At 50.3% G+C, this 24296-nt stretch overlaps 1 protein-coding gene across 12 annotated transcripts in view; it reads left to right on the top strand.

Annotated features, from left to right (window-relative positions):
* BCL2L11 (BCL2 like 11) overlaps positions 1 to 23969 on the top strand; it is a 44633-nt gene extending 20664 nt beyond the window's left edge. For 4 of the 12 annotated variants that reach the window (XM_059659158.1, XM_059659156.1, XM_059659155.1 and 1 more), the window contains 2 exons: positions 8503 to 8618; positions 19755 to 23969. In XM_059659158.1, coding sequence (XP_059515141.1) covers positions 8503 to 8618; positions 19755 to 19853 — 215 coding nt within the window. In that variant the 3' untranslated portion in view covers positions 19854 to 23969. Of the gene's footprint in view, positions 1 to 8502; positions 8625 to 11664; positions 11789 to 12689; positions 12864 to 19040; positions 19220 to 19754 lie in introns of those variants that run through there. The other 8 variants (XR_009447896.1, XR_009447893.1, XR_009447897.1 and 5 more) reach the window with 8 other exon arrangements.
* The last annotated feature ends 327 nt before the right edge of the window (positions 23970 to 24296 follow it).

The raw sequence follows: 24296 nt of genomic DNA, 5'->3' as shown, positions 1-24296 counted from the left end.
CTCAGACCAGACTGCCGTGGTGGGAATGCAGGTGTGACATGACACACACACACCCTCCCCCCGCATGCCCCACTAGGTGGCTTTCCACAGCACCCCTCAGAGGAAGGGGACAGCTGGGTGTGGAACGATGCTGCCTCAGTGCCTTTGAGCACCTGCCTCGGTAACAGAGGGTGACGGGGTTGGGTGACTGATGTCGCGCTCGCTGTGAAGCGACGGTCTGGTTTTTATTTCTCACCCTGGCAGGCGGTGCTGCAGAAAAGCCTTCCCGAGAGCCCCAGCCTAATTTCACTATCAGCCACTTAACCACAATATTAATGTTTTCAGTGGCTGAGCTTTTAAGATTTGAAATTACCGTATGGGTTGGAAAATAGTTTTGTCGCTGAGCCAGAACAGTCTGTTAGTTAAGTAGCACACATCCTCTGGTGACTTGAAGTTCTTTGGCATTGAAAAATGCCTTTCTTTTCACCTGCCCCCGTCCCCTCGGTGTAGAAAAATGGATTAATTCTATACATCATGGTATTTTCTTTTCCTATAGGAAATGATGTGACCAGTAGATGCTGGATTTCAAGAAATTATTTCTAAGAATTTTGGTGTCAGAAAATTTCCGGGTGAGAGCTGGCCTTTTTTTAAGTTTTAGTGCCATGTTTATGGGGTGAAATTCTTTCTTAAATGCAAAAACTACATTTCCTATGGGTAAAAATACACCATCAGAATTTCCCCTTTGAAGAGTTTTTGCGTTCATGTAAAATTGCCTCAGAGGTTGAGATTTGACTTTCCTATGTAGCAATCAGAGCTTTTGTTTCGAATAAAGACCCGTTTTGATCAGGTGTTGGCATTTATAGTGGTTAGGCATCTTGCAAATAGGAAGATAAAATTATTTATGCCTGATACTTGTCTTCCCTATAGAGTAGGAATGGAAGGTAGGCTCTCATTTTGATAGATGGACTATGTTATTAGAATGGGGGTCGTTGGGTTAAGTATCCAGATAGGCTTAGGGGACTGAGGGGGTGGAGCGGTGTGCTTTTGAGTATTCCCTGTCCTTGAACCCCACCAGTGCCAGGTGCACCTTCTAGAGACCACAGCTGATCCCTTCACCACATGCTCCCTGACAGTGGGACAGAATTGAGCAAACTTAATTCTGGTTTTGACCAGCACCTCTGTGGGGCTGACAGGCTGACTTATTTGGGTTGTTCTCATGTGATGTGAGACCAACTATGACAGCCACTGAGATTAAACTAGTGATGAAAGTAAGAAAAGCTTACCTTCTTGATGAGTAAATTTAATGGTATTCTGGGTAGTCAGGCATGCATTTTGAGGTCAGTAGACCTGGGGTCATGTTGTGGATTTGCCCCTTATTACTTATGAGACATGGACATATATATGAAAGTAATATCCCTAGGCCTTCAGTTTCCTATAAAATAATACTTACCTTCAATAGAGTAGAATACTGACCATGTTCTTACTTTCTGCTGTATCTTCTTCCTAGACACAATTTTGTCCAGCAAACCAATTGTCATCCTATTAGGGAGACCTCTGATCACCCTAAATTAAACTAGCAGCACCCCACCCAGAGGAACTCCCCACGCCCCTTTTGCCTGGTTTGATTTATGTTTATAGCACTATTACCACCTGACTTACATCCATTTCCATAAGGGTAAGGATTTTGTCTGCTTTGTTCCCTGCTGTATCTCGAGAATCTAGGATGATTTGTGCTTAAATAAGTGATTAGTTGTATTTGTTGAATGAGTAAATAAATAAATTGTTCAGATAAAATACTTAACATGGTATCTACACATGGTAGGGATTCAATAATTGTTAGCTGTTACTGTATCAGTATAGGAATTTGGAAATGTGCTCAATTTTATGTGTTCTTTGTCTAAGAAACTTTTTGGCAATGCTTCTTGGTGTTTTTATATCAAACACAAGTATCTCTAAACTGTTCTTTTTTAAAAAATATTGTCACCCAAAAATATGTGTGCTTTTGAGAGAGAGAGAGAGAGAGAGAGAGAGAGAGAAATACCAATCAGTTGCCTCCCATATGCTCTCCAACTGGGGTTTGAACCCAAGATCTAGGTGTGTGCCCTGACTGGGAATTGAACCCACCACCTTTTTCCTTTTGGTGTATGGCATGACACTCCAACCAGCTGAGCAACTGAGCCATCCGGCCAGGGGTAAGATATTTTTGAAAGGTATTTCCCATTTTCATATGTCATTTGATTCATGTGTAGAAAGACACTTTATGGATTACAGTTAGTGGTCATGAGACCAAACGACTTAATGCACAAACAGAACTGACTGAAGTTTCACAACTCTGCTAGCACCACTGAGACAAGGATGGAAACTTCATTCTTTAACAGTTGAGATGATAATTGGGTTATAGATGCTTTGTCATCTCTCAGACCTTCCAGGGAAGAATGGAAGACCTGCAAGTAACTTTTCCTCTAAAGCAGCGGTTCTCAACCTGTGGGTCGCGACCCCTTTGGGGGTCAAACGACCCTTTCACAGGGGTCGCCTAAGACCATCGGAAAACACATCTATAATTACATATTGTTTTTATCACTATGCTTTAATTATGTTCAATTTGTAACAATGAAATTGGGGGTCACCACAACATGAGGAACTGTATTAAAGGGTCGCAGCATAAGGAAGGTTGAGAACCACTGCTCTAAAGGGACTTAGCTTCTCAGTAGTCATCTTATTATAAAGCATTTATTCTTAATTTATATAATCTAGTTAATGTGGATCTTACCATTCCTATCTTTCTTTTAACCTCATTTCCTTTAAATATTGGCTCAAATGCCACCCTGTAGATGAGGCAAATTCAGCTCCCCCCCTGCCCCCAGCCCCCAAGCACTCCTGCTCTGCCTTAACCCTGTTCTGTTTACTTAAACCATAGCACTTGCCACCTTAAAGCTGTTCTGTAACTTATGTATTTATGCTTATTGTCTATATCACTCCAATTGAAATGTAAGCTTCTTGAGGGTAGGAATTTTTATCTATTTTGTTTACCTATATATTCCCAGGGCCTACAACATAGTCTGTGACCTCATAGAAAAAATTTTTAAGGAAGGAAAGAGCTTCTCCTATGCCCCCCACCCCACTTACTGCCCTGCCGCAGGCCTTCACCACCCTGTCGTTTGTGTCCATAGATGATGCATGTGTGCATGTGTTCTTTGGTTAATCTCTTCCCCTCCCCTTTCTGTCTGAGATTTCGTTAGTCTGCTCCATGTTTCCATGCCTCTGGTTCTATTTTATTCATCAGTTTGTTTTGCTCACTAGATTCCTTGTTTGTTTATTTTTAGACTCAATTATTGATGGATATGTATTTATTGCCACTTTACGGTTCACATTTTTTGACCTTTTTCTTCTTCTTAAAGAATACCCTTCAACGTTTCATGTAATACTGATTTGGCGGTGATGAACTCCTTTAGCTTTTTCTTTGTGAACTCTATCTGACCTTCAATTCTAAATGATAGCTTTGCTGGGTAGAGTTATCTTGGTTATAGGTCCTTGCTATTCAGCACTTTGATTATTTCTTGCCACTCCCTTCTGGCCTGCAAAGTTTCTGTTGATAAATCAGCTGACAGTCCTGTGGGTGCTCCCTCATAGGTAACTAACTGCTTTTCTCTTGCTGCTTTTAAGATTCTTTCTTTGTCTTTAACCTTTGGCATTTTGATTATGATCTGTCTTAGTGTGGACCTCTTTGGGTTCATCTTGCTTGGGACTCTTTGTGCTTCCTAGCCTTGTAAGTCTATTTCTTTCACCAAGTAGAGGCAGTTTTCTGTCATTTTTTTCTTCAAGTAGGTTTTTAGTATCTTGCTCCCTCTCTCTTTCTGGCACTCCCATGAAACAAATGTTGGTACACTTGAAGTTGTCCCAGAGGCTCCTTACACTATCTTCAGGTTTTTGGATTCTTTTTTCGTTTTGCTCTTCTGATTTGGTGTTTTTTGCTTCCTCATATTTCAAATCGCTGATTTGATTCTCAGCGTCCTCTACCCTTGATTGCTTATAAATCATTCTTTATTTAAGTTAGTGTATGCTTAATTTCTGACTGGTCCTTTTTTATGTCTTTGATGTTCTCACTAATTTCCCTGAAATTTTCACTAAGGTCCTTGAAATTCTCACCAAGTCCCTTGAAGCTCTCATTAAGATGTTTGAGCATCCTTGTAACTATTGTTTTGAATTCTGTATCTAGTAGTTTGCTTGCTTCCATTTCATTTAGTTCTTTTTCTGGAGATTTCTGTTCTTTCACTTGTGACATGTTTGTTTGTCTCCACATTTTGGCTGCATCCCTGTGTTTATTTTTATGTATTAGGTGGAGCTGCAATGTCTTCTGGAATTGGTAGAGTGGCTTTGTGTAGTAGGTGTCCTGTAGGGCCCAGTGGCTCAGCCTCCACAGTCACCCTAGCTGGCCCTGTAGACTGTCTTGTAGTTGAGCCTTGATTGCTGTTAGCATCTCTGGGAGAAATTGACCCCCAGGCCAATTGGCAGTGAAGACCAGTTGCGACTACAGTGGAAGAGCTGCTATGCAGGAGACACCCTTATGGGGCAGGACTTGCTTCAGTGGGGCTTTGGTGCTCACTGAGTCTGCCCCTTGAGTGCGTCATTTGTAGATGTTTAGAGTTGTAACCTGGCATGGTCTGAAGCTGTCCACTGGGTATACAGGCTCTGCGGTCCCCCCTGCAGTCAGCCTCTGCCTGTGCCCTGCCTGGGGCTACCTGTCAGGAACTACAGAGCAATCTGTAGATGGCTGCTACTTGTGTTGGGCTTGGAAGTGCCCAGGAGAAGCCAAGTTGTAAAACAAGGCAGGCTCCTGCTATTGCCAGGCCTGGAACCTCTTATTGGGAGGTATGGGGCACACTGAGTCCAGCTACTGTTTGTTTGAGGGGTTTTAGGACAGACAGAAGCCTGAGCCAGGAGAGGCTATTCATATGGAGAAGCTGCTGCAAACAGCTTGGGTGGGGCTGCAGATTGGATGGGGCAGGGTCTCAGGGAGTCACCAGGGCAGAGCAAACAGTGCGAGCCGGTCTGATGGAAACTCAGAGATGGTGCCTGTCATTCAGCTCTGTGGCCGGAGAGGTCCCAGTGCAGGAATAATCACCCCTGTGAGCGTCCCTGTCTGGGAGAAAGCCGCCCCCAAGTTCTTGCCCGGTGTCAGACAATCCAGTTCCTCCCCTTATTTATGTCCTTGGATCCCCCCAAGCCGCTGCCCCAGCGTTGGAGCTCAGAGGAAGCGAATCTGAGTAAGTCTGTGTGCCAGCCCTTTAAGAGGAACTGCCTGGTCTCCAGCAGCCTCTATGCGCGTCAGCCACAATCTCTGCTGGTTTTTACAGCCTGATGTTACGGGGACTTTTCTTCCTGGCTCTGGAACCCTGGGCTGGGGGTCTGGTGTGGGTCTGGGACCCTTCCCTCAGCCTAGATACCCCTTCTAAAAAAGACGGCACACGTGGTTGTCGGGCCAGCCCGTTCTCTGCCTTCACCCCTCCTGTCGGTCTTGATGTGCTTTCTTCTTCTCTAGTTGTAGAACTTGAGCCAGATTTCAGGCAGTTCTGAATGATGGTTCTGTATTTTGTAATTTTGATGTGGTTGTGGGAGGCGGCGAGTACAGGCATTTACCTACACCGCCATCTTGGTTCTCCAGACAGAACCTTTCAAACCACACACATTCAGCAGGCTTCCGCTGCCGCTGAGGGAAAGTAACCGGTGGAATGGTTTTGTTTTATATCGAGCAAACAACATTTAGTTAAAATTTAGCATTTAATCCAAAGAATGTTAGCTTTGTGGGGTCAGGGCTCGGCCTCTGTGGTTGCTGTGCCAGAACACCTGCTAGGACGAGGTCTGGCACGTGGGCGTTCATAGTTGCCGGTAAGGTAGTGTCTCTCTTGATTTATTAGCGTCCGGTAACTTGCAGCAGTTTTACCAGCCCACCGTCTTTGTAAAAAACAATCTGTATTGCACAGATTTTCTGTGGATGGTTGGCATTTTCTTTATTTCTGACTCTAGGGTTGAAAGCAGGTTCCTCGTAAAGAAAGCTGTGTGCAGTGAGCAATGAGTGGGCTCTGGAGCCCAGGGGCGGTGGGTGCTGTGGCTCTAAGTGGCCGAGGGGTGTCCCGCTGGCCGGCCTGCTCCCCTGCCAGCAGGTGCATCCGTGTGGGCAGGTGCATCTCCCTGCAGGGCTGTCTGCAGGATCGCGAGACGCTCTCTGCAGGCTCTGGAGCGGATAAGTAGTCATTCCAAGAAAGGATGCTTTCCTTCCCTCAAGGGTGGGTCCTCTTTCTAAAAGTTTCGCAAGTCAGGAAAGAACGCTTGATTGCTGATAGCCCAAAAAGAACAGTCATGGTTCGGTACTGTAATGGGGTCAGTCCTTACAGAGCGCTAAACCCAGGAAAAGTGAGTCAACTATTACATCACCACCTGGCATCCTTCTACCCTGAAATTGTGTGTCCTGTCAGTTTAGTCATTTAAACTTTATGGACTTTTACATAGTAACCATGGAAATATTTGCCTGACAAGGGTTCCGCCAAAGTGATTTTTATGTGGTTAGATGGGTGTTCAGGGACAGGCCCAGCTTATCCTAAAAGTTCCCCGCCGCCCGCCCCTGTGGTCCCCGCCATTCGCCCCCGCGTCCCCCGCTGTCCCCCGCCGTCCGCCCCCGCGTTCCCTGCCGTCCGTCCCCCGCGTCCCCCGCCGTCCGCCCCCGCGTCCCCCGCCGTGCCTTCCTCCCAAAGCCGCTTCCCTCTGGCCGGATTCCGAGTGCAGATCGTCTGGAGAGGTTCTGTGTGAGCTCTTGCTTGTTCGCCCTCCACACTTCCCACCCCGCACAGGGCCCTGCCCGTCTCAGGTGCTGCATTTGTCGGGTCACCGTGGCGCTCACTTGGGTGGGGGCTGGGGGACAGTTAGAATGGGGCAACAGTTTGGAGAAGACTTGGTTAAAACTCTTCAAGAAGTTCATTTTTTGTTTTGTTTTCTTTTGACTTGAGAGAGAGAGGAAGCAAGAGGGGGAGAGAGAGAAATATCAATTGGTTGCCTCTGTAAGTTGTGCCCTGACCGGCAGTAGGATCCAAAACGTTTTGGGTGTACAGGATGGCGCTCCAACCAACTGAGCCACCCGAGTTCACTTTTTGTTTGTTTGTTTGTTTGTTTGTTTTGTTAATTCTCACCCAAGGATATTTTTTCCATTGATTTTTTTTTTTTTTTTTGTAAAGAGAGAGAGTGGAAGGGAGGGAGGGGGAAAGAGGAACATGGATATGAGAGAGGCACATTGATTGGTTGTCTCCTGCACATGCCCTTAACGTGGCTGGGGATCAAACCTGCAACCCAGGTACGTGCCTTTGACAGGGAATCGAAACCAAACCCTTCGGTGTGGGCTGGTGCTCCAGCCATTGAACCACACCGTCCAGGACAGGAGTTCACTTTTAAGTACTTTTCAGAAGCTATGACAACGTCAGTTTTATTTATAACAATAAATAAAATAAAAGGACAAAACAATTTTTTTGCAAAAAAATACAAGAGGAAGCTATATTTATGTCATCATGAGATCTGATTACCATAGGATTTTTAAGTATTTTGTGGTGTTTGAAATGGAACGTGAGTGTGTAATTGTGAGTACAGTTCAACATGTGACATGTTTCAGCCCATGAGGCTCCTCGCTTCCAGTGCCTGTTTCTGCACTGCTCTCGGGTGTGGGGAAGGCCTTCCTGGGGGCGAGTGGAGACATCTTCCCGTGCGTGGTGGATGTTCTGAGGACTTGCCCTTTTGTGTCCTTTCACGTTGGCTGTCACGTGGCTTTAATGGCTCCATTAGCAAGCAGGCGTGGACATTGGTGACAGTGTAATGAAAGCCTCCCGCTTTTTTCTTCATCAGAGATGCCTTTGCTTTTATACCCAGAACTTTTTCTGCCCCCACGTGGGGTTGCAGACTTGCACCCATTGGCTGCGTGAAGAGGCAGAACACACAGTTACGCTTTGACTTGGCCCTGTGGTGGCCCAGCGCTGCACCCACCTGCGTAGGCATGCAGTCAGGCAGGCTGCCTGGTGTCCTTTCTCCGGTGTCGCTCATTGTGCTCCTGACAGCACCACCATCTCATCTCATACTCCTCCGTGATGTTGGAAATTATCCCTGGGAGTTTTACCTGGTATTAAGATCAAAGTAGTTGTTTTACTGACAACCTCAGTTTTTATGTCCTCAAGTGTTTCCAGTGATTTTTATTCATTTGTGTGTGTGTGTGTGCCTTCTTGAAGTGGCAGTATATGATTGATTGGCCAGGCAATTTTTGAATTTTGCAACGCTGAAACTCCAACTGTGAGAAAGGATGTCATTCTTACACCCCTTACTCTTCAAGCAGAGTTAGGTGGCGGGTGAGCCACGACGATCCGTTACTGTAGGTCTGGAAGTCAGGGAGCTTCCAGAAATAGGAGTGTGCGTGTGCGAAGGGCTTGCTGCCTGCACACCTGTCTACCTGACTGTGGAAACGATGTAATTCTTGTTTTTGTTCTGGTGCAGCCTCCATGCGGCAGTCTCAGGCCCTACCTGCAGACATGCGTCCGGAGATGTGGATCGCTCAGGAGCTGCGGCGGATCGGGGACGAGTTCAACAACTCCTACCGCAACCCACGGAGGGTAATGAGGGTTTCTTACTTACGCACCCCTCTTCTCCCACGCTCCCTCCCACCCACATACATTAAAGTGGCCAGTCATCATCCCACGCTTGTTCTGGAAGCGATGGGCGCGGCCTGCGTGTGGCCTGCCGTTCCTCCTTCCCGTGTTCCGTTTGTGTTACGGCTGAGCTCAGGTGCTGGTGGCTCAGCAGAACCCCGTACGAGGTGGCAAAGGGGGTTCGTGCGCACAAGCCTTAAACCATCGGAGATGCTTTGAAATAGTCCCACATAAATGTTGTCATAGTTTCAGCCCATATTGGAGTGTCTATACTCCCGTTAGTCAGTTTGGGTCAAAGTTAAAGAAACATTTAACTTTCCGTGGTGATGGGTCGGAGCGTGTGACGTGGTCCTTTTGGCCCCATTGGCTGTCCTTGGACTGTCATTTACTGAAACGTATTAGAAGTAGGAGGCCATTCATTAATGTCCTGTAAAAATTACACCTCTCCCACAACAATTTTACACTCCGAGTTGATTGCCACTTAAACTTTTGGGGTGTGCAGTTGATTTTATTTTTTTTTAAATTAAGCTCTATGTCTTGTTCGGTAGACAGCAGTGTACTTCCTGCTTGCCTGGTATTGGTAGACGTTACCATTGGGCACCTTTTCCCCATGAAGACATTTGAGAGTGTGACTTCAACTCTGAGAGTTCAATGGGGCCCTTAGGAGCATGTTTGACTACGTCAGTGGTTCTCAACCTTCCTGATGCCGCGACCCTTTAATACAGCTCCTCATGTTGTGGTGACCCCCAATTTCATGGTTACAAATTGAACATAATTAAAGCATAGTGATTAATCACAAAAGCAATATGTAATTATAGATGTGTTTTCCGATGGTCTTAGGCGACCCCTGTGAAAGGGTCGTTCGACCCCCAAAGGGGTCGCGACCCACAGGTTGAGAACCAGTGGACTACGTCCTGTGAGGGGCTCACCAGCCAGTGTGTGATTTCATGGAATTCTGGCTGGTTTACATTTTTTTCAAACAACCATGTATGGAGATATTTCTGTGGATTTATTTCAAAGGAAGACACTTAAATCTTACTCTGTAGGAAATCATTGTTAATGTCATTCCTACTGTGTCACTTCCCTTCTGTTTCTTTTCTTTCTGAGCACTATCGTTGCATATGAAGATATTTTTAAATCTCGTTTCTTCTGGAGGGAGGTCGTACTTAGGACACCTCCTTGTTTCTATCCTGCACTGAATGTTGGTGCGGTTGCTAAGCAAATTGACGTTACCTGTTAATAGCTTTCGATCATTCCTACCCATATACGTACTTTCAAGCTTTTTAAAGCACATCGAGACAGTTTCCCATTTCATGAGGGGAGGCGGGCGGGAACTTTCATTTCTTTGGTGTAGAATTTCCATAAAGGGGTCAGGGACTTTCAGAAAACTCACATTGGATCCCCTTCAGACCTTCCTGTGGGAGAGAGGGTGGTGTGTGGTGATTGGTGGGAAATGTGTGACAGTGTGGTTCTGTCATTAAATGGGAAATGTCACTTAGGAATTTCTTAGGATACTGTCTTTAAGCCGGCAGAATGTCTGGCATTCTAACCTACCCTGACATGGACCAGTTCACAGAACCTAAGTTCCTTCTCAGCCTAGATCTTGAAATGGTAATTGTTTTTTGCAGGGTTGATGGTTTTATAATGTGCAGTAAAGTTACTGTTCCCCACTTCCTCTGCCGAGGTTTCCCTGAGGGGCTTTCGGGGGTGCTGTGTGTGGCTGGGCAGGACTCCTCAGCGAGGGCCCAGTGGGTGGGCCCTGGGTTGGTCCCCATGCCGAGGTGGGCGTCCCTGCAAGAGGGTGGGCTGCCTAGATCCAAAACCTGATTGATTCTGGATTGTGCCCATAATCCAGCAGGAAGGTCTCTGGGGAGCCTGGCAGCCCCTCGGGGTGAGTCTGGCAGTGAACCAACCCCAGCAGCTGGCCTGCCTCCTACACCGTCTCCAGGTGGGTTGGTAGATGTCTTGGGACCAGATCTGCCCCAGAGATGAGGCCCTTGGGCCCTGGCGCCTTCAGTGTCCAGAAGCTCCGGACACGTAGATACATCAACACGGTCCTGCCCGGTGACTGTGCCAGAGCCTTTGGCCGCAGAGCCAGGTGTGTGGAAGGATGTTCTGTACATTTCTCTAACCTTATATGGAGAACCAGTGTCCACTAAGCTCTCCCCCGAGCCTGCCCAGACGGGTCTGGGTGATCCCCTCTATGGGGGCCTTAGGTGGTCAGTGATGAGACAAGGGCTAAGGATGACGTGGGGTTGGAGCACAGCCGTCCCTTCACCTAGGCTGTCGAAGGGGTGACCAGTTCTAGTCACGGGCAGATGAGACACAGGCCATTAGGTCGTCTTCATCACCTCGTCTCTCCGTTGCAGGTGAGGTGACAACATCTACCACGTCAGTAGCGTTCGATCATTCCCGTCCTTCCTCCCCCTCCTCCCACTTATTCCAGTTTAATGTTTAAGATGGTTGTGTCTCCTGTTGCAGATATGTAACCATCTGCTCTCAATGTATTTGGTAAGATAAGTATAAATCTCATTGCATTCTTTTGCTATAAGTCGGCTGGGATACTGGGGGGAGGAGGAGGGACATGCAGACTGTAGGTTATAACCTGATGTTTCTAAAAAGGAGGCTAATATATCCTCCAGGTTTTATAAGTGGCCAGTTCAAACACCAGACTCTGAAACTCAGGGTAGTGACCCAGTGACCCCGAGAGCCACAGGTGCCCGCCTTGATGGGGTTACATTAAACAGTCCATTGTCTGCAGTCACACTGACGGTTTATCCTTGAATACCGGGGCCAGAAATTTGGGGGAAACGGGAGGCCTTTTGGGAAAGTGATGCCTTGAACTTTCATGCTGGCTGCGCACGGAAGCCTTTGCCCCTTGGCGAGCGTGCATTTCAGATTCTTGGTGCCTGTATTTGCTTTAAAACCGTGACAGTACCTTTTCTGAAGTGTTGGTCTTTGATTGCCACGAGCATGCGAAGCCTGACAGGATATTCTCCCGTTTTTCCAGTTAGAGCAATAGAGGAAGTTGTCGCGTAGTTGTCGTGTGTTCAGGCCGCGTCAGGGCAGTGGGGCAGCGTATGACACGGAGCTGTGGAGTCTGAATCCTGGAAGCAGGAGTGAGAGAGGCACAGGTGAGCACGTCCACTGCATGTTCCCTTCCCCTGTGACTCCGCGTGATGCCCCAAGTGGTCTCCAGGGCCGGCGACACCCCTCCTCCCCCTCTGAGGGCAGCTTCCCCGCCCCACATCGGGCTGGTTTTGTGACTTGTTCCGAAATCATTTCAGACTTACACAGAAGTCGCAGGGATGACACAAAGAGCCCTGCTACCTCTGCTCTCCACTGTGACCCTTCCCACACTTGCTCTAACGCTTCCCTCCTAGTACCTGTGTGCATGTTATTTTCTGAAGGATCTGGGGATACATTGCAGGCATGGTGTCCCTTTACTGCTAAATACTTCTGTGTGTATTTCCTAAGACGAAGGGTGTTTTCTTCTGTCACCTCAGTGTAGTCGTCAGAATCAGACGCCAACCATGTCGCGGTATGTTGTGTAGTCGGTGGACCTTATCCCCACGTGACCCACTGTCCCAGCCGTGGGCCATGTGTCCTCCGTGCTCAGCATCAGGAGGCACGCGCCCCGTGCCGCGGACTCTCGTTAAAGGTGGTGCTCCCAGCTGTCGTCAGCACTTTCCTGTGTTGATGGGAGGGACGCGTGCACGGGGGGACAGCTCCCCTCTCTCCCCGGGCGTCCCTTCCTTCATCAGCAAGTTCATGGGTCCCAGCGTATTTTTATTTATTTTATTTAATTTCGTTGATGAGAGAGAGAGAAAACCATCGATATGTTTTCCCACTTCTTTGTGTATTCATTGGTTGATTCTTGCATGTGCCCTGGCCAGGGATCGAACCCGCAACCTTGGCGTAGCGGGATGACTTTCTAACAGCTGAGCTACCAGCCGAGGCCATGGGTCCCTGTTTAGTTCAGGGGGTTATGATGTGTTACACTCAGTACTTATTTTGTTGCTCAAATTGTCACAGGTTCGGCCAGTGGCAGCCGCCTGGTGTCTTCTCGCCACGTCATCGAACATAAAGTTCAGGTAGTGGAGGCCCATGGACAGTGTGTTGTGGGACTGTAGATGGATGTGTGGCTAAATGACCTGCACCCACACAGCGTCCTGACGCTTACAGCTCCAGGACTCTGCAGGGGGACAGGTGAGCGCGGGGCTGACAGTCATCGTCCCGGACAGACCTCTCAGGAGGCGAGGGCTCTGTGTGGGGCTCTGTGACGAGGGCGAGGAGCTTGCGGGGAGTGAGCGGTGCAGTGTGGTGGCCTGTGCTTCAGCAGCCTGCTCCCTGACTCCGCCGCTTCCTCACGGGTGGCACTGGTGCCCTGGGTTCCTGAGTAGCCTCCTCTAGTTTCTTCACCCTGAGAAACTGCGGGAGGGTGATCCAGGGCCCGGCCTTTCCCTGCTGAGAGGCATCAGCAAGTGTGGGCGTGGTCACCCAAGGGTGCAGGGTGGCGTGTGCTTGCCCATGTGGATGGGCCAGGCTTGCGGTCTGAGGCTGTTGAGTGTGTGCTGGACGCTGCAGACCTGAAATCACGTGCTCTTGGGGTAATTAGGCCCATCCTGTAGCCAGCGTGCCCCCAGGCCCCAGCCCCCAGTACCAGGGCCTGTCCAGCCTGAGCCAGTCTGTGCTCGGCCCCTGCTGTTGAGCAGTGTCGGGATGTCCTGGTGGTGGACTGCAGGGGACAGCCACACACACAGCTGTGGCAGACTCTCTGGATGGGCCAGGAGGTGGGTGAAAACCCTTTCATTGCTTGATCATAAGGAACAGTGTGTCTTTTGTTCACAAGGCCTACTTCCTACTTGTGTCCCAGGCGTGTGCGGGCATGAAACAAAGGGACAACCTGCAGGCGGAAGCGCAGCATGAACCAAAGCAAAGAAAAAAGGGGCTCACGCTGTTTTTATAAATGATCTTCCTTACGGATCACGTGCAAGGGAGAGGTCTGCCCTGAGCCTGCTTGGTACGAGCATAAACTGAGCAGACCCCGGGGCTGCGTGTTCTCCGGCGGCATTCTTCTGAGGCCTGCATTAATTGAATGTTGGCATTTCATAAAATAAACTGCTTCTCATTACTGCCTGAGCTGAGAATAATGAGAAAAATGTGTGTCAGATATTAAACACACAATACAACATACAGATCCTATAGAATTATATTCCTAAAACTTACGTGATTCTATGAACCAGTGAGTTTAATAAGAGAAAAAAGTAAACTCACTCATAGGATGATGAATTGTCTCACCCTTTGCTCACATGGATTCATAGAGTGAGCGCGTTCAGAGCCAAAGCAGTGATGTGTCAGGTAAATCGATTGGCACCTGCTGTTTGTGAGTTTCAGGTTTAGCGAGTGTTTTCCTTGGAGGTGGATGCAGTTGTGTGTTTGGTTTTAAGCATCTTGCACCCCCGCCTTATGCCGTTTCCACACCCCAAGAACAGTGACCAGAGGGCGAAGACCGAGACCCCGCCACGGTGACGCCAACCTGTGGCAGCGGAGCCACCCCTTCTGTGGCTCCTGCTCTTGTGTGTCTTTCCGAGACCTGCAGGTGGCCTAGATTAGCGGTTGCCAACTTTTTGGACCCCACGGACCACCAGTGGTCCGCGACCACTGGCCTAGATGATGGCGACCGTGGGTTTGCATGTTTTGCGTGAGACTTTCCATGACTTGTTGAGGATCAAGTGTGATCTTGTAGAAAACACAGCTCACGGCCAAGTGGGGGCCTCAGGGTCAGACCTTGCAGCACGTCCATGTGTTCACCCATGGGGGCCACTGTCGGGCAGTCCCTTAGGCATGTCCTGAAGGTTGGACTAGGGCATTTAGGTCTGGAGCTAGAAAACGCTGTCGCCCTGTCCCAGCATTCTGTCTGCTGCCACTCTGAACTATAATGGAAACATTTCTCGGTTCTCTGGAGTTCAGAGAGAGATGCTGGTAACTGTTCGCCTGCCTGGGTCTCAGGCTCTGCCTGTCAGACACGTGCCTCGGCCCTGCGGCGGTGCCGTCTGGGTGAGCGCAGTGAAATGAGGTCGAGCACTGGTGCGTGCTAACCGGCTTGGCCACATCACGCCTCTGACTGCTCCCTGGGTCTGCCACGTGGGGCCCCTGCACGCTGCCTCGCCTGCCTTTGGGGGGAGCGTGGCCATGAGCACGTAACCAGAGCAGATGCAGGTGCCCGGAGGGGGATTCAGAGTGTCTCCGGGGGTTTTCGTCTCCGGAGGAGGAAATGAAGATGTCCCCGAGGTGAGCCTCGGCCCCTGCAGGCGCCCTGCCTCTCCGTCACCCTCACTAGACCTCCAGCTGAGCCACACAGAGGTTAGAGCTGTGGTTAGCGTGCAGGTCTCATTAGCATGTTTCTGAGGCTGGGCCTTTCGGAACACTGGTGCCCTCTGGTTGGCTCCCCTCCTGTGACCCTCACAGGTGATGGGAGCACTTTGTTTCAGCCAGCCTGGCCCGGGGCAGGGCCAGTGACTTTGTACTGCAGGAAGACATGCGTGTTGTTGGAGGAAAACCCAGGACATGGCAGGCCCGACTAAGGTGAACTGGAGGAGTGATTCATGCATGGTCCTACAAAAGGCCTTGACTGTGACAGAGTCTTTGAAATAATGCATCAAAAATAGGAAAGTGGGCCTTAGCTAGTTTGGCTCACTGGATAGAACAGTGGCCTGGGGACTGAGGGGTCCCAGGTTCGATTCCGGTCACCGGCTTGTACCGTGGTTTGCGGGTACAACCCTAGTAGGGGGTGTGCAGGAGGCAGCTGGTTGATGCTTCTCTCTCATCGATGTTTCTGACTCTATCCCTCTCCCTTCTTCTCTGTAAAAAATCAATAAAATATATATTTGAAAAAAAAAACAAAAAACGGCATTCATGCAAATGCCGTTTTGCTGTGACTTTTGACATCGCATCACTGCCCAGTGAGGTCAGCCGGAGCCTCGGGAGTCAGGAGGTGCCCGGGCCAGCTCCCCCCGGGCTTCCAGTAAGAGCACTGCCTCTGGGATCGGGGCTCCTGGTATTCTGCCCACAGCTGTGCGATGCCCCTGTTGCCTGGGTACAAGTGGAAAGTGAACTTGGTCTTTGGATTGCTTTGCAGCAGCATTGGCCCGCCAGCTGAGAATGGCAGTGGATGGTGGAGCCACATAAAACCTAAGCTGAGCTGCTGTGTGACTGACTGGTCCTTGGTCTCATGGTGGACAGGGGTCCTATCCTGCAGCCTTTCTCATTCACTTGCCATTTAAAATACTGTTTCGACGGATTGGTTATGAATGGGCAGAGGGATGGTGGTCTTCCCTGGGTACCGCTGGCTACTCTCTATCCCCACCCCACCTTGTCACCTCTGGTTACGGCGACCCTCGGCACCATCCCACAGATGCCGGGCCAGCCCTGGGAATGCCAGTGCCATCCTGGTGGACCCTGCATCCTCCCTTGCCTGAGCCCGGGGCAGTGCCCTCTCTGTCAGAGTCCTCTTTGGTCTCACAGCCCAGAATTCACTCTCCTGTGAAGTTCAGGACCTCTTGGGCGTTCGGCGTTGAAATCTTGGAAGAAAGAAGTTGTTGAGCAAGTTAAAAAACGGCTTGGCGTAATGCTGAGCGTGGGTGTGTGGCACTCAGGCGGTCGTTGGCCCTGCCGTTGCGGCGCGGATTGGTGGGCTGGTGCCCGCAGTGTGCTCCAGGTGCAGCTGCGTCATGGGTTCTTGATTCTCACGTGGAGCTCGGTCTCTCCACCACACTGGCTCAGGGTTGTTGTGAAGACTGAAGGGAGGCGTGTGGCATGCTGTTAGTTCAGGGATGGCAGTGGGTGAGTCTCCTTGTCTCCAAGCTGGAGGCCTGGGGTGTCCAGGCGGCTTTTCCGGGCTGGCTCCTCTCTCTCTGCAAGAGAGCAAGGCTGCCCTGCCGGGCAGGTGGGCAGTGGTCAGCCTCCTCACCACGTCCCAGGCGGGCTGGGACGAGGCCCCTTGTGTCCACCCGCCTGCTTCTCTGGTTTGGGATGAGAGCCTGTTCTGCTGTGATTATTTTGGCATTAAAGTGGGATTAAATTCCCTAGTGTAACCTGGGACATGTTACTCAGGCTGGAAGTTGTAAATGGTCCTCGGGGGTGGGTGACGCTGTGTCGGCATCCTCTGCGCTCTCGGCTGCTGCACACCGGGGGTCTCGGGGCTGTGCAGCACCCCAGCTCTGCCCTGCACGTGGGCCGGGCATCTTCCTCCCGCTGGCTGCTCCCAGGGGAGCCAGTGTCTACCTGCTGCCCAGGGGAGCCAGTGTCTCCAGGGCCACCTGGGCCTCGCCTGTCCCAGGGAAGCTTGGAGCCCGTGAATCCTCCATCCTCCTGTTTTATTTTCCAGGGACTGTCATTGGAGCGGACACCCAGGAGTCTGGCATTGGTTTCTGTCGTGGTTTATTGTGAGAAAGCAGACGCTCATGCGGTTTGACTGGACTGTTTGCTCCCTCCCTGGTGCAGGGCCGCTGGACCTCCTGCCGTGACTCACGCTGGTCTCCTGAAATGTCCTCCTCTCCTTCCTGAGACCCTTCCTCCTTCGGGACTCGCGTGGGGTGGGCCCGGGTCTTCCTGCCCGGCCCTCCTTCCTTCTCTGCCCTCATGTTTCCCTGTGTGGCCCTTGTCGTAGGATCCTGTTCAGCTGTTTGGCTCTGTCCCTCACCAGGGTGAGCTCTGCAGGTGCTCACATTGCATCTCCTTTGACGGAAGGAGCCTCCGTGTCTTGGCTCCGTTCTGCTGCCCACTGGGAAGCCGGCCTGTATTTCTCTGGAATGTTTTCTGTCCTGGAGGTGGGGACCTGTACACTTGCTCCTGGTCCCAGAGGTGGGGCAGCAGCCGTCCTCACGGAGGGCAGCGCCACAGGGGCCCTCAGATGGGCTGTACGTGGCTGTGCTGCACTTGGTGCCGGTGCCGGTGCCGCAGGACTGCCCATCAGGCACAGTGAGTGCAGGCAGGGGCCTCAGAGCTGGAGCCCAGGGCCCCGCCTCCCCTTCCTCTCGCGCAGGCCTGACCTGCTGGAGCCCCCACCCTGCAGGGAGGAGGGCAGATGGTCAGGAGTGGGTTCCTGGAGTGAGACACAAAACTGACATTGATGGAGTCCCTGCAGACACGTGGGCTGGCCATAAAGTTAATTTCTTCAAATAAAGTTCCTGATCTAGACCATGGAGATGCAATCCCCTACAAGGATGGGCCATGCGCTCAGGTACCTGTGAGCGTGTGTGAGCAACAGGAAACTGTGATACACAAATAGTTTGTATCTAAAGTATTTTTATGGTTTAGAATAAAACCGCGCGTTACATGACTCTAACCTAATGGGTGCTGTGTTTCACTTCGAGTGTGAAGGACCAGGAGGGAGAGGCTATGGAAGTGAGCTCAGGCTGTTGTGCCAAAGGGGACCACACATGGGGCTTAAACAATGGAAATGTGTTTCTTCACAGTCCTGGAGGCCAGCAGTCTGCGGGCTCGTGCTGGCTGGGCCACAGGGTCTGCGTGACGCTGATGGCCGGGCCCTGGCTGGACGTCCTCACCCAGCTGTGGCTCTCGGGCCACCGGTGCAGGTGTTGGAGGCTCTGCGGTGCAGGTGTTGGGGGGCAGCGAGCCTGCGGAAGCAGGGTGCCCGTCGGCTGCTTTGGAGGTGGGGGCTGGACCCTTGGAGCCGGCAGCAGCTCCCGTGGCTGTGCCAGCTGTCAGGGGTTTTCTGCGCTGGCACAGCCCTTGGAATCAGTGGTAATAGCTTCCTCTGTTGAATATTGTCCAAAAGCAATTGCTCGCTGGCTTAAAAGCGTGTGCCGTGTTGTCACGCGTGCTGTCTGAGAGGGCAGGCGGTCTGGCTCCTTGCTGAGATGTAGTAACTTCTCACCTATCAGAGGGGGGTAGAGGGGAGGCAGGTGTTACGTTCCTTTTGCCACAAATCCCCACACCAACCCCTCTCAGCACATCTTTGAATCCCCTTTGTGTCCTTCCCATCTGAGATCAAAGCAGAGCTCTAAACGTGGGCAGACCTCTCGTGGTGTGACTTTTCCTTCTCCACGTCCCCTGCTGTCCTGGGCGGGGAGGGGGGGGCGGTCTCCTCAGACACTGCGGCTCTGGAATATGAAATTGGCTAAGTCTGTCCCCGTGTGACCGGCCCCCTGGTTGGTGTCATTTTCACCCCATTCTCTGGCTCTGCTGAGGCTGCGTTGGCACCTGGCTGCCGTGAGATTTCCCATCTCGAAGTGCTGGCTGAGCCCGGCACTGCACACCCTTTCTTCATTTTAGTAAGTCGTGGTTTTATTTTGAATAAGCCTCTTTCAACCTACTAATATTAGTCTGAACTAAAACCTCCCCCAAATTCTTCTCACACAGAAGAAGCCAAGTGATTTTGAAAGTTAAATCAAAACAAAGCCACCTGGTGTGTGACAGATAAAATCGGACTGTGGTTCGGGAGCCTGCGGGACCCGCCGGCCGGCCGGCTTCCTCGTCTGCTCTGGAAGGAGTTGGGAAGCGCCTCGCTGGGCCTTACCGCCGTCCTGCTCGGGCCACAGGTGCTCGGGGGCTTGTGGCAACAGTCGCGAAGGGGACTGCCCGGCAGCTGCTGTCAGAACAGCGTGGGGTCTGAGACTGGGCCCCGTCACAGCCCCCAGAAGTTCACCCTTTGGGGAGTCTGAAACACACTTGGGCCGTAAGGTGCTTCACATCTACCAGGGTCGTTCTCCCCTCCCCTGCGCCCTGTCCCTCTTGGCGGACACCAGCTCCGGGGGCCGGGCAGCGGCTCTCCTGCCCCGGGCGGTGCTCCCTCCCAGCAGCCAGTGAGGGTATCACCTGTGACAGGAATGTGTGGTCTTCAGAGGGGCTCCCGGAGATGCCAGGATTCGCTCTGCTTTTCCAAACAGTCTTCTGGTTGCTTTATTTTTCTTTGAAAAAGACCCTTCGGTGTGCCTGCTCTTTGTGGAGGTGCACCTCCTGCAGGGGGTGGGGAGGCCTCCCTTCGCCGGCCCCCGGGGAAAAGGGCTGCTGGGACGGGGCTGGTTGAGGTCCATGAAACTGAGAAAGTAAGCAGCTTTCCTTTTGTTGTTCCAGGACCTTCTGCATGTCTACCAGGAAGCAGAAGGCCACCCCCAGATGGTGGTCTTACGACTGTTGCGTTACATCCTCCGTCTGGTGTGGAGGATGCTGTGACGACGGGTTCCCGTGGAGCCGAGATGTGTGCAGACATTTCAGTTGTTCAAGCGGACAAGCCCAGCGTCACGGCCCCCTGGCGCCATTGCTTTGCGGCCAGTGGCGGTCCCAGAGCGGCCGGTGTGGCCTGACACCTGGAGCTGCGTGCGGACTTGACCTTATCAGTTCCTCGCCACGTGGCAGAGGCTCTAGTGTAGTGTTTGTTATGAATGTAAATGAGAGCGTATTTTCCTTTTAAAAATGTTACTAATCATGGTTCTTTGGAGCAGGATTTTAGGCAAGAATGGTGTAAGAACAGGTTTTTTTAAAAAGGAAGTGGAAATTTTTAACCAACTCATAAATGAATTTTTACTAAAAATTTAAGAACCTATTATGGAAACTCTCATGTGGAAACTGAGCCAGCTGATTTCTAAAGCTGCCTTAGTTTATTTTTACAGGCTACTGTACAGGACTTTGAAACATGAGAGGTGTGTATGATATGGCCCCTCCCTCCCTGCCGTTGCCTCTCTCGCCTTCTTTTAATCATGATTACCAAAAAATTCTTATGAGATGCAACTGATTCAAGGGGTAAAGGGTCTTTTGTCAGCCTGTGTTGATATGCCACTGCCACTGTGTAAATATTGACTTACCTCCTTAAATGTAATTGCATCCGTGGCAAAAGTGCAGCTTGTCTGTGTGGCTCGTCTTCTCCCGTGTTGCTCCTCTCTCTGTCCTGGGTGCTCATGCACACATTTGGTCCAGTGCGTCTTCACGATTCAAGTGTAACTGGGTCAGAACGTGACTTGGAATCTGCCCGAGTTGCCCACAGCTCGGCCAGTCTTCGGGGAGCTCACTCACCGGGGAGTGCTCGGTACTGGTTTCCACGTGGGTTGGTGGGCTGGCGTTGAAGTACAGGTGTCCTGAAGAGAGAGAGTGGCGACAGCACAGACACAGTATCAGGGCCCTTGGCACTGTTGGCTTTTCCGGTTGCAGGCTTTCCCTCAGCACAGGGGGCACTCAGCATGAGGCCCCAGGGGGCTGGCAGGCCTACCCGCGGCTGAATTTGGCTGCAGGAGTCCAAGCTGGAGTCCTCGTGGGAATTGGCACAGGCTGTGGTGGACAGGGCTTTGGATGGCTGTTTCCTGGGCATCCTGGCTTTCCGTCCACTTCCGAGTTGATCTGGTCTCTGATGCCCACCACTGGGTTCCCGCTCTTCTATACCCACTTTGAAATACAGGCTTCATTCGCTCTGAGCAGCGCCATGAAAACTCACGAGGCACACGTCCGCAGCGGTCCCTTCTGACAGCTGCTGCTGGTTCTTTTCTCTCGGACAGCTGGGCTTTGTCGGGCCGCCTCTGTGCACCCACTGCTTCCTCCACGCCCACCTGGAGGACTGCAGTGAGGGCACCCACGGGTGACCAGTCATTTCAAAGGCGGTTAAACAGCGGGGAGGCCCGAGAGGGACCGGTTAGAGAGCAGGGAAGGAAGGTGCCGATCATTCTGTGAACCCACAACTCCGACAGTTTTTGAAACCTCAGATCGTGAAACAGTTTTTTAAGAGAAATACATGATTTTTCAAATGAGTCAGCAGTGCCAACAACTATTGCATTTCCTTTTGGCCCACCAAGGGCCAGCGTTTTCACATTGTTAAATTGCAAGGAGAAATTCATGTGTCTCTCCATAGTTTTATATAAATATATATGTATACATATATGTATATACGTGTGTGTATATATATTTTGCATATGCGCTTTCTTTAGGTAGAAATATTTGATCTCAGATACTTTTCCTTTTTTAAAATTTCTTTTCCCCCAAAATCCTTTCTTGGGGTCTTGAATATTTTTAAAACTGTTGAGACTGAGCTTGTGTTCTTGGTAGGTCTGGAACCCCCTTGCTGGGGCACCAAGGCCACACCGCTGGAGGTGGTGGTAACGTGGCCGTGGGCCTGCTGGACACACACCAAAGATGTATTTGGTTCTGGGCCCATCCGCTCCCAGGATCTCCGTACTCATGTGCCAGTCCCTCTGACTGGAGCACTTTACCCTGTTTCTGGGAGCGCAGGATGCAGCCCGGGCCACGGGCTCGCTCGCTGCGTGCGCTCCTTTACCTCTGGCTTGGCAGCTGGCCATGGCCACGCGTGTGAGGAAGTGACTCTTGGACGTGTAGAAGTATTAAGAACAGGATGTTGCACCAGGACATGAGAGGTGACTGGGTGTCTCTGTACTGTACGTATCTGTGTATCAAAATGCTTCCTGCAGAAAGTATACCTGCAATGGTATGCCTTTTCCTTTTTCTTTTCTGTTTTATTTCTTTGTAGAGAAAATAACTAGCTCCCTGTCTGAAAATTTATGAGATGCGGGTTTTGTGCCTTGACCACCTCTTCCCATGCAAGATTTGTAGAACGTGTCCTGTGACGATCACAGAAATGCAATCAATGCCCCCCAGTCGCTCCACAGTGATTCTTGCAGTTACCCATAGTCCGGCCTAAAAATGAGTTTATGAAGAATTTGTTTTTAGTTGTGGAGAAACCAGGTAAAAATTCCTTCTGATTAAAAAAAAAAAATGTACTCAGTCGAACCTTCTCCTGTTTCCCCTTCTTAATATTGTACATATTTTGACTATTTATTAGATTAGATCATATTTTACTTACCAACTGAGCCAAATGTCTGTGTGCAATTGTCTCCTTTACCTTTCTTGTAAAATTTTGTACAGCATAAATGAGCAAAAAAAAAAAAAAAAATCACTGTTTTTTACTAAACTTTTTCAGAATTAAGGATTGTAAATATTGTAGATTCTTTTTCTGTGTAATGTGTCCTACTGGTTCATAGTGCTGTAACTTGTAGACATAATGTATATTTATTTTCTGCTTATTTAATGTCTTAATTTCTGTAAAGTGTTGACCTCTGACACGCCCTCCCCTCCTTCCCCCACCCCCCCACCATCCCATTACTTGCTTTAACTCTGAGGTGGCGACTGGTCAGCTCACTGCCGGACACATGGTCTTCCTGGGGTGGCTCTCCAGCTTTGGTTCCTGGTATATGGTCAGATGGGTTTACATCCTTGGTCTTTGCTGTCCTTTGATAAAGCTCATGTTTAGACGCCAATGAGAGACCAGAAATTGGGCAGGTTTCATAATTCTTCGGGAAATACCCAATGACTTTCTATTGGTTCCAAAACAGCTAGCTTCCCATGGAAGCAAATTCTATTAGCTTCCAGGATTTGTCTTTAAAAAAAAAAAAAAAAAAGTGTTATCGGTCGTTGGGACAGATTGACGCATTGAAAATGTATACCCGACAACTCAGTATTCAGAGGGCAGGGGGCGGGTGGGAGAGGTTCCTGCTTCCAGACCAACCAGAGGGCCTACCTGCTCGTGCCACTCGCCCCCTGTTGGCAGCCGGTGAGCTGCGCCACGTCGCCTGCTGCGTGGCCTTCGGTGCTTCGAGGTGTGGACTGAATTGTCCTCAGGAGCTAGTTGTACGGGCCCCTGGCCCAGAGCTGTGGCCCCTCATTGGGTCCGCCTGCTTCCTTAGGTTGATGTCCTGCTTCAGGAGAGGTTGGGGGCCCCATCAGGATGGGTATTAAGATGTGGGAGCTTCAGAGAGACTTTTCTCCTGGTTTGGTGTAGATGGTCTGTCGTCCCTGCTGATTTAGCCTGGTGCCTGTGTGTGTTCACTTTGCACATGCGTGTGTGCAGGGATGATGTGTTCACACACGAGGCTAAACCAGCTGGGGTAGCTTCTACTCCAAACAGTGCAGTGTGCAAGAGCAGCCTCAAGGTCCCAGCAAAGTAACTTGACTACTTGTATTGGGCAGTTCCAGACTTCTGAAGCTCTCCGAGGCCTCTGTCCAGGTCCCGTGACCACTCGTCACTGTGTTGGAACTCATCAGGTACTCCTGTACAAGAGCACTGATCTGTGTGGATACTGATTCATCACTAATGTGTTCCTAGGACCCAGCATATTGTAGCATTTGTATTGCAATTTCCCTGGCTCACTTTGGTTTGCACTGATGAATTTTGACAGGGTAATTGCCACTTTATTGTGCAATACTGCTGTAAATAACTGCAGATTTTTTTTAAGAAACTCAATCTTTTTATGTTCTTACTGAATTTTATATAAATAAAACTTTTCAACTGGTTTTGGTAAACTGATTGATTCGTTTCACAAGACGGCGGTGGAACAGCTCGCCCACACCCGCCCTTTGCCAGCCACAGTGTATCACCTGCCTGGGTTTTGTGAGTTCTCGCTTGGAGACGATCCTGCGTATTATATTTGAAAGCAAGCCACTCTAGAGGTTTGAAGTGGCTGGCGAGACAATGCAATGTCTACTCGGGTGTTCAGCTATGACTCAGCACCTGATGGAGGGGGTATTGGGAGCCAGCTCCGAACCACGTTCATGATTGATGATGGCAGAGACCCTTACATCTCACCCCTGCTCAAAGCCGGAAGAAAACCCAAAAGCTGG

This window comes from Myotis daubentonii, chromosome 12 (genome assembly GCF_963259705.1).
Source record: "Myotis daubentonii chromosome 12, mMyoDau2.1, whole genome shotgun sequence".
Taxonomy (NCBI): domain Eukaryota; kingdom Metazoa; phylum Chordata; class Mammalia; order Chiroptera; family Vespertilionidae; genus Myotis; species Myotis daubentonii.
Note: the sequence above shows the minus strand (reverse complement) of the source record. Positions and strands in the feature narration are given on the sequence as shown.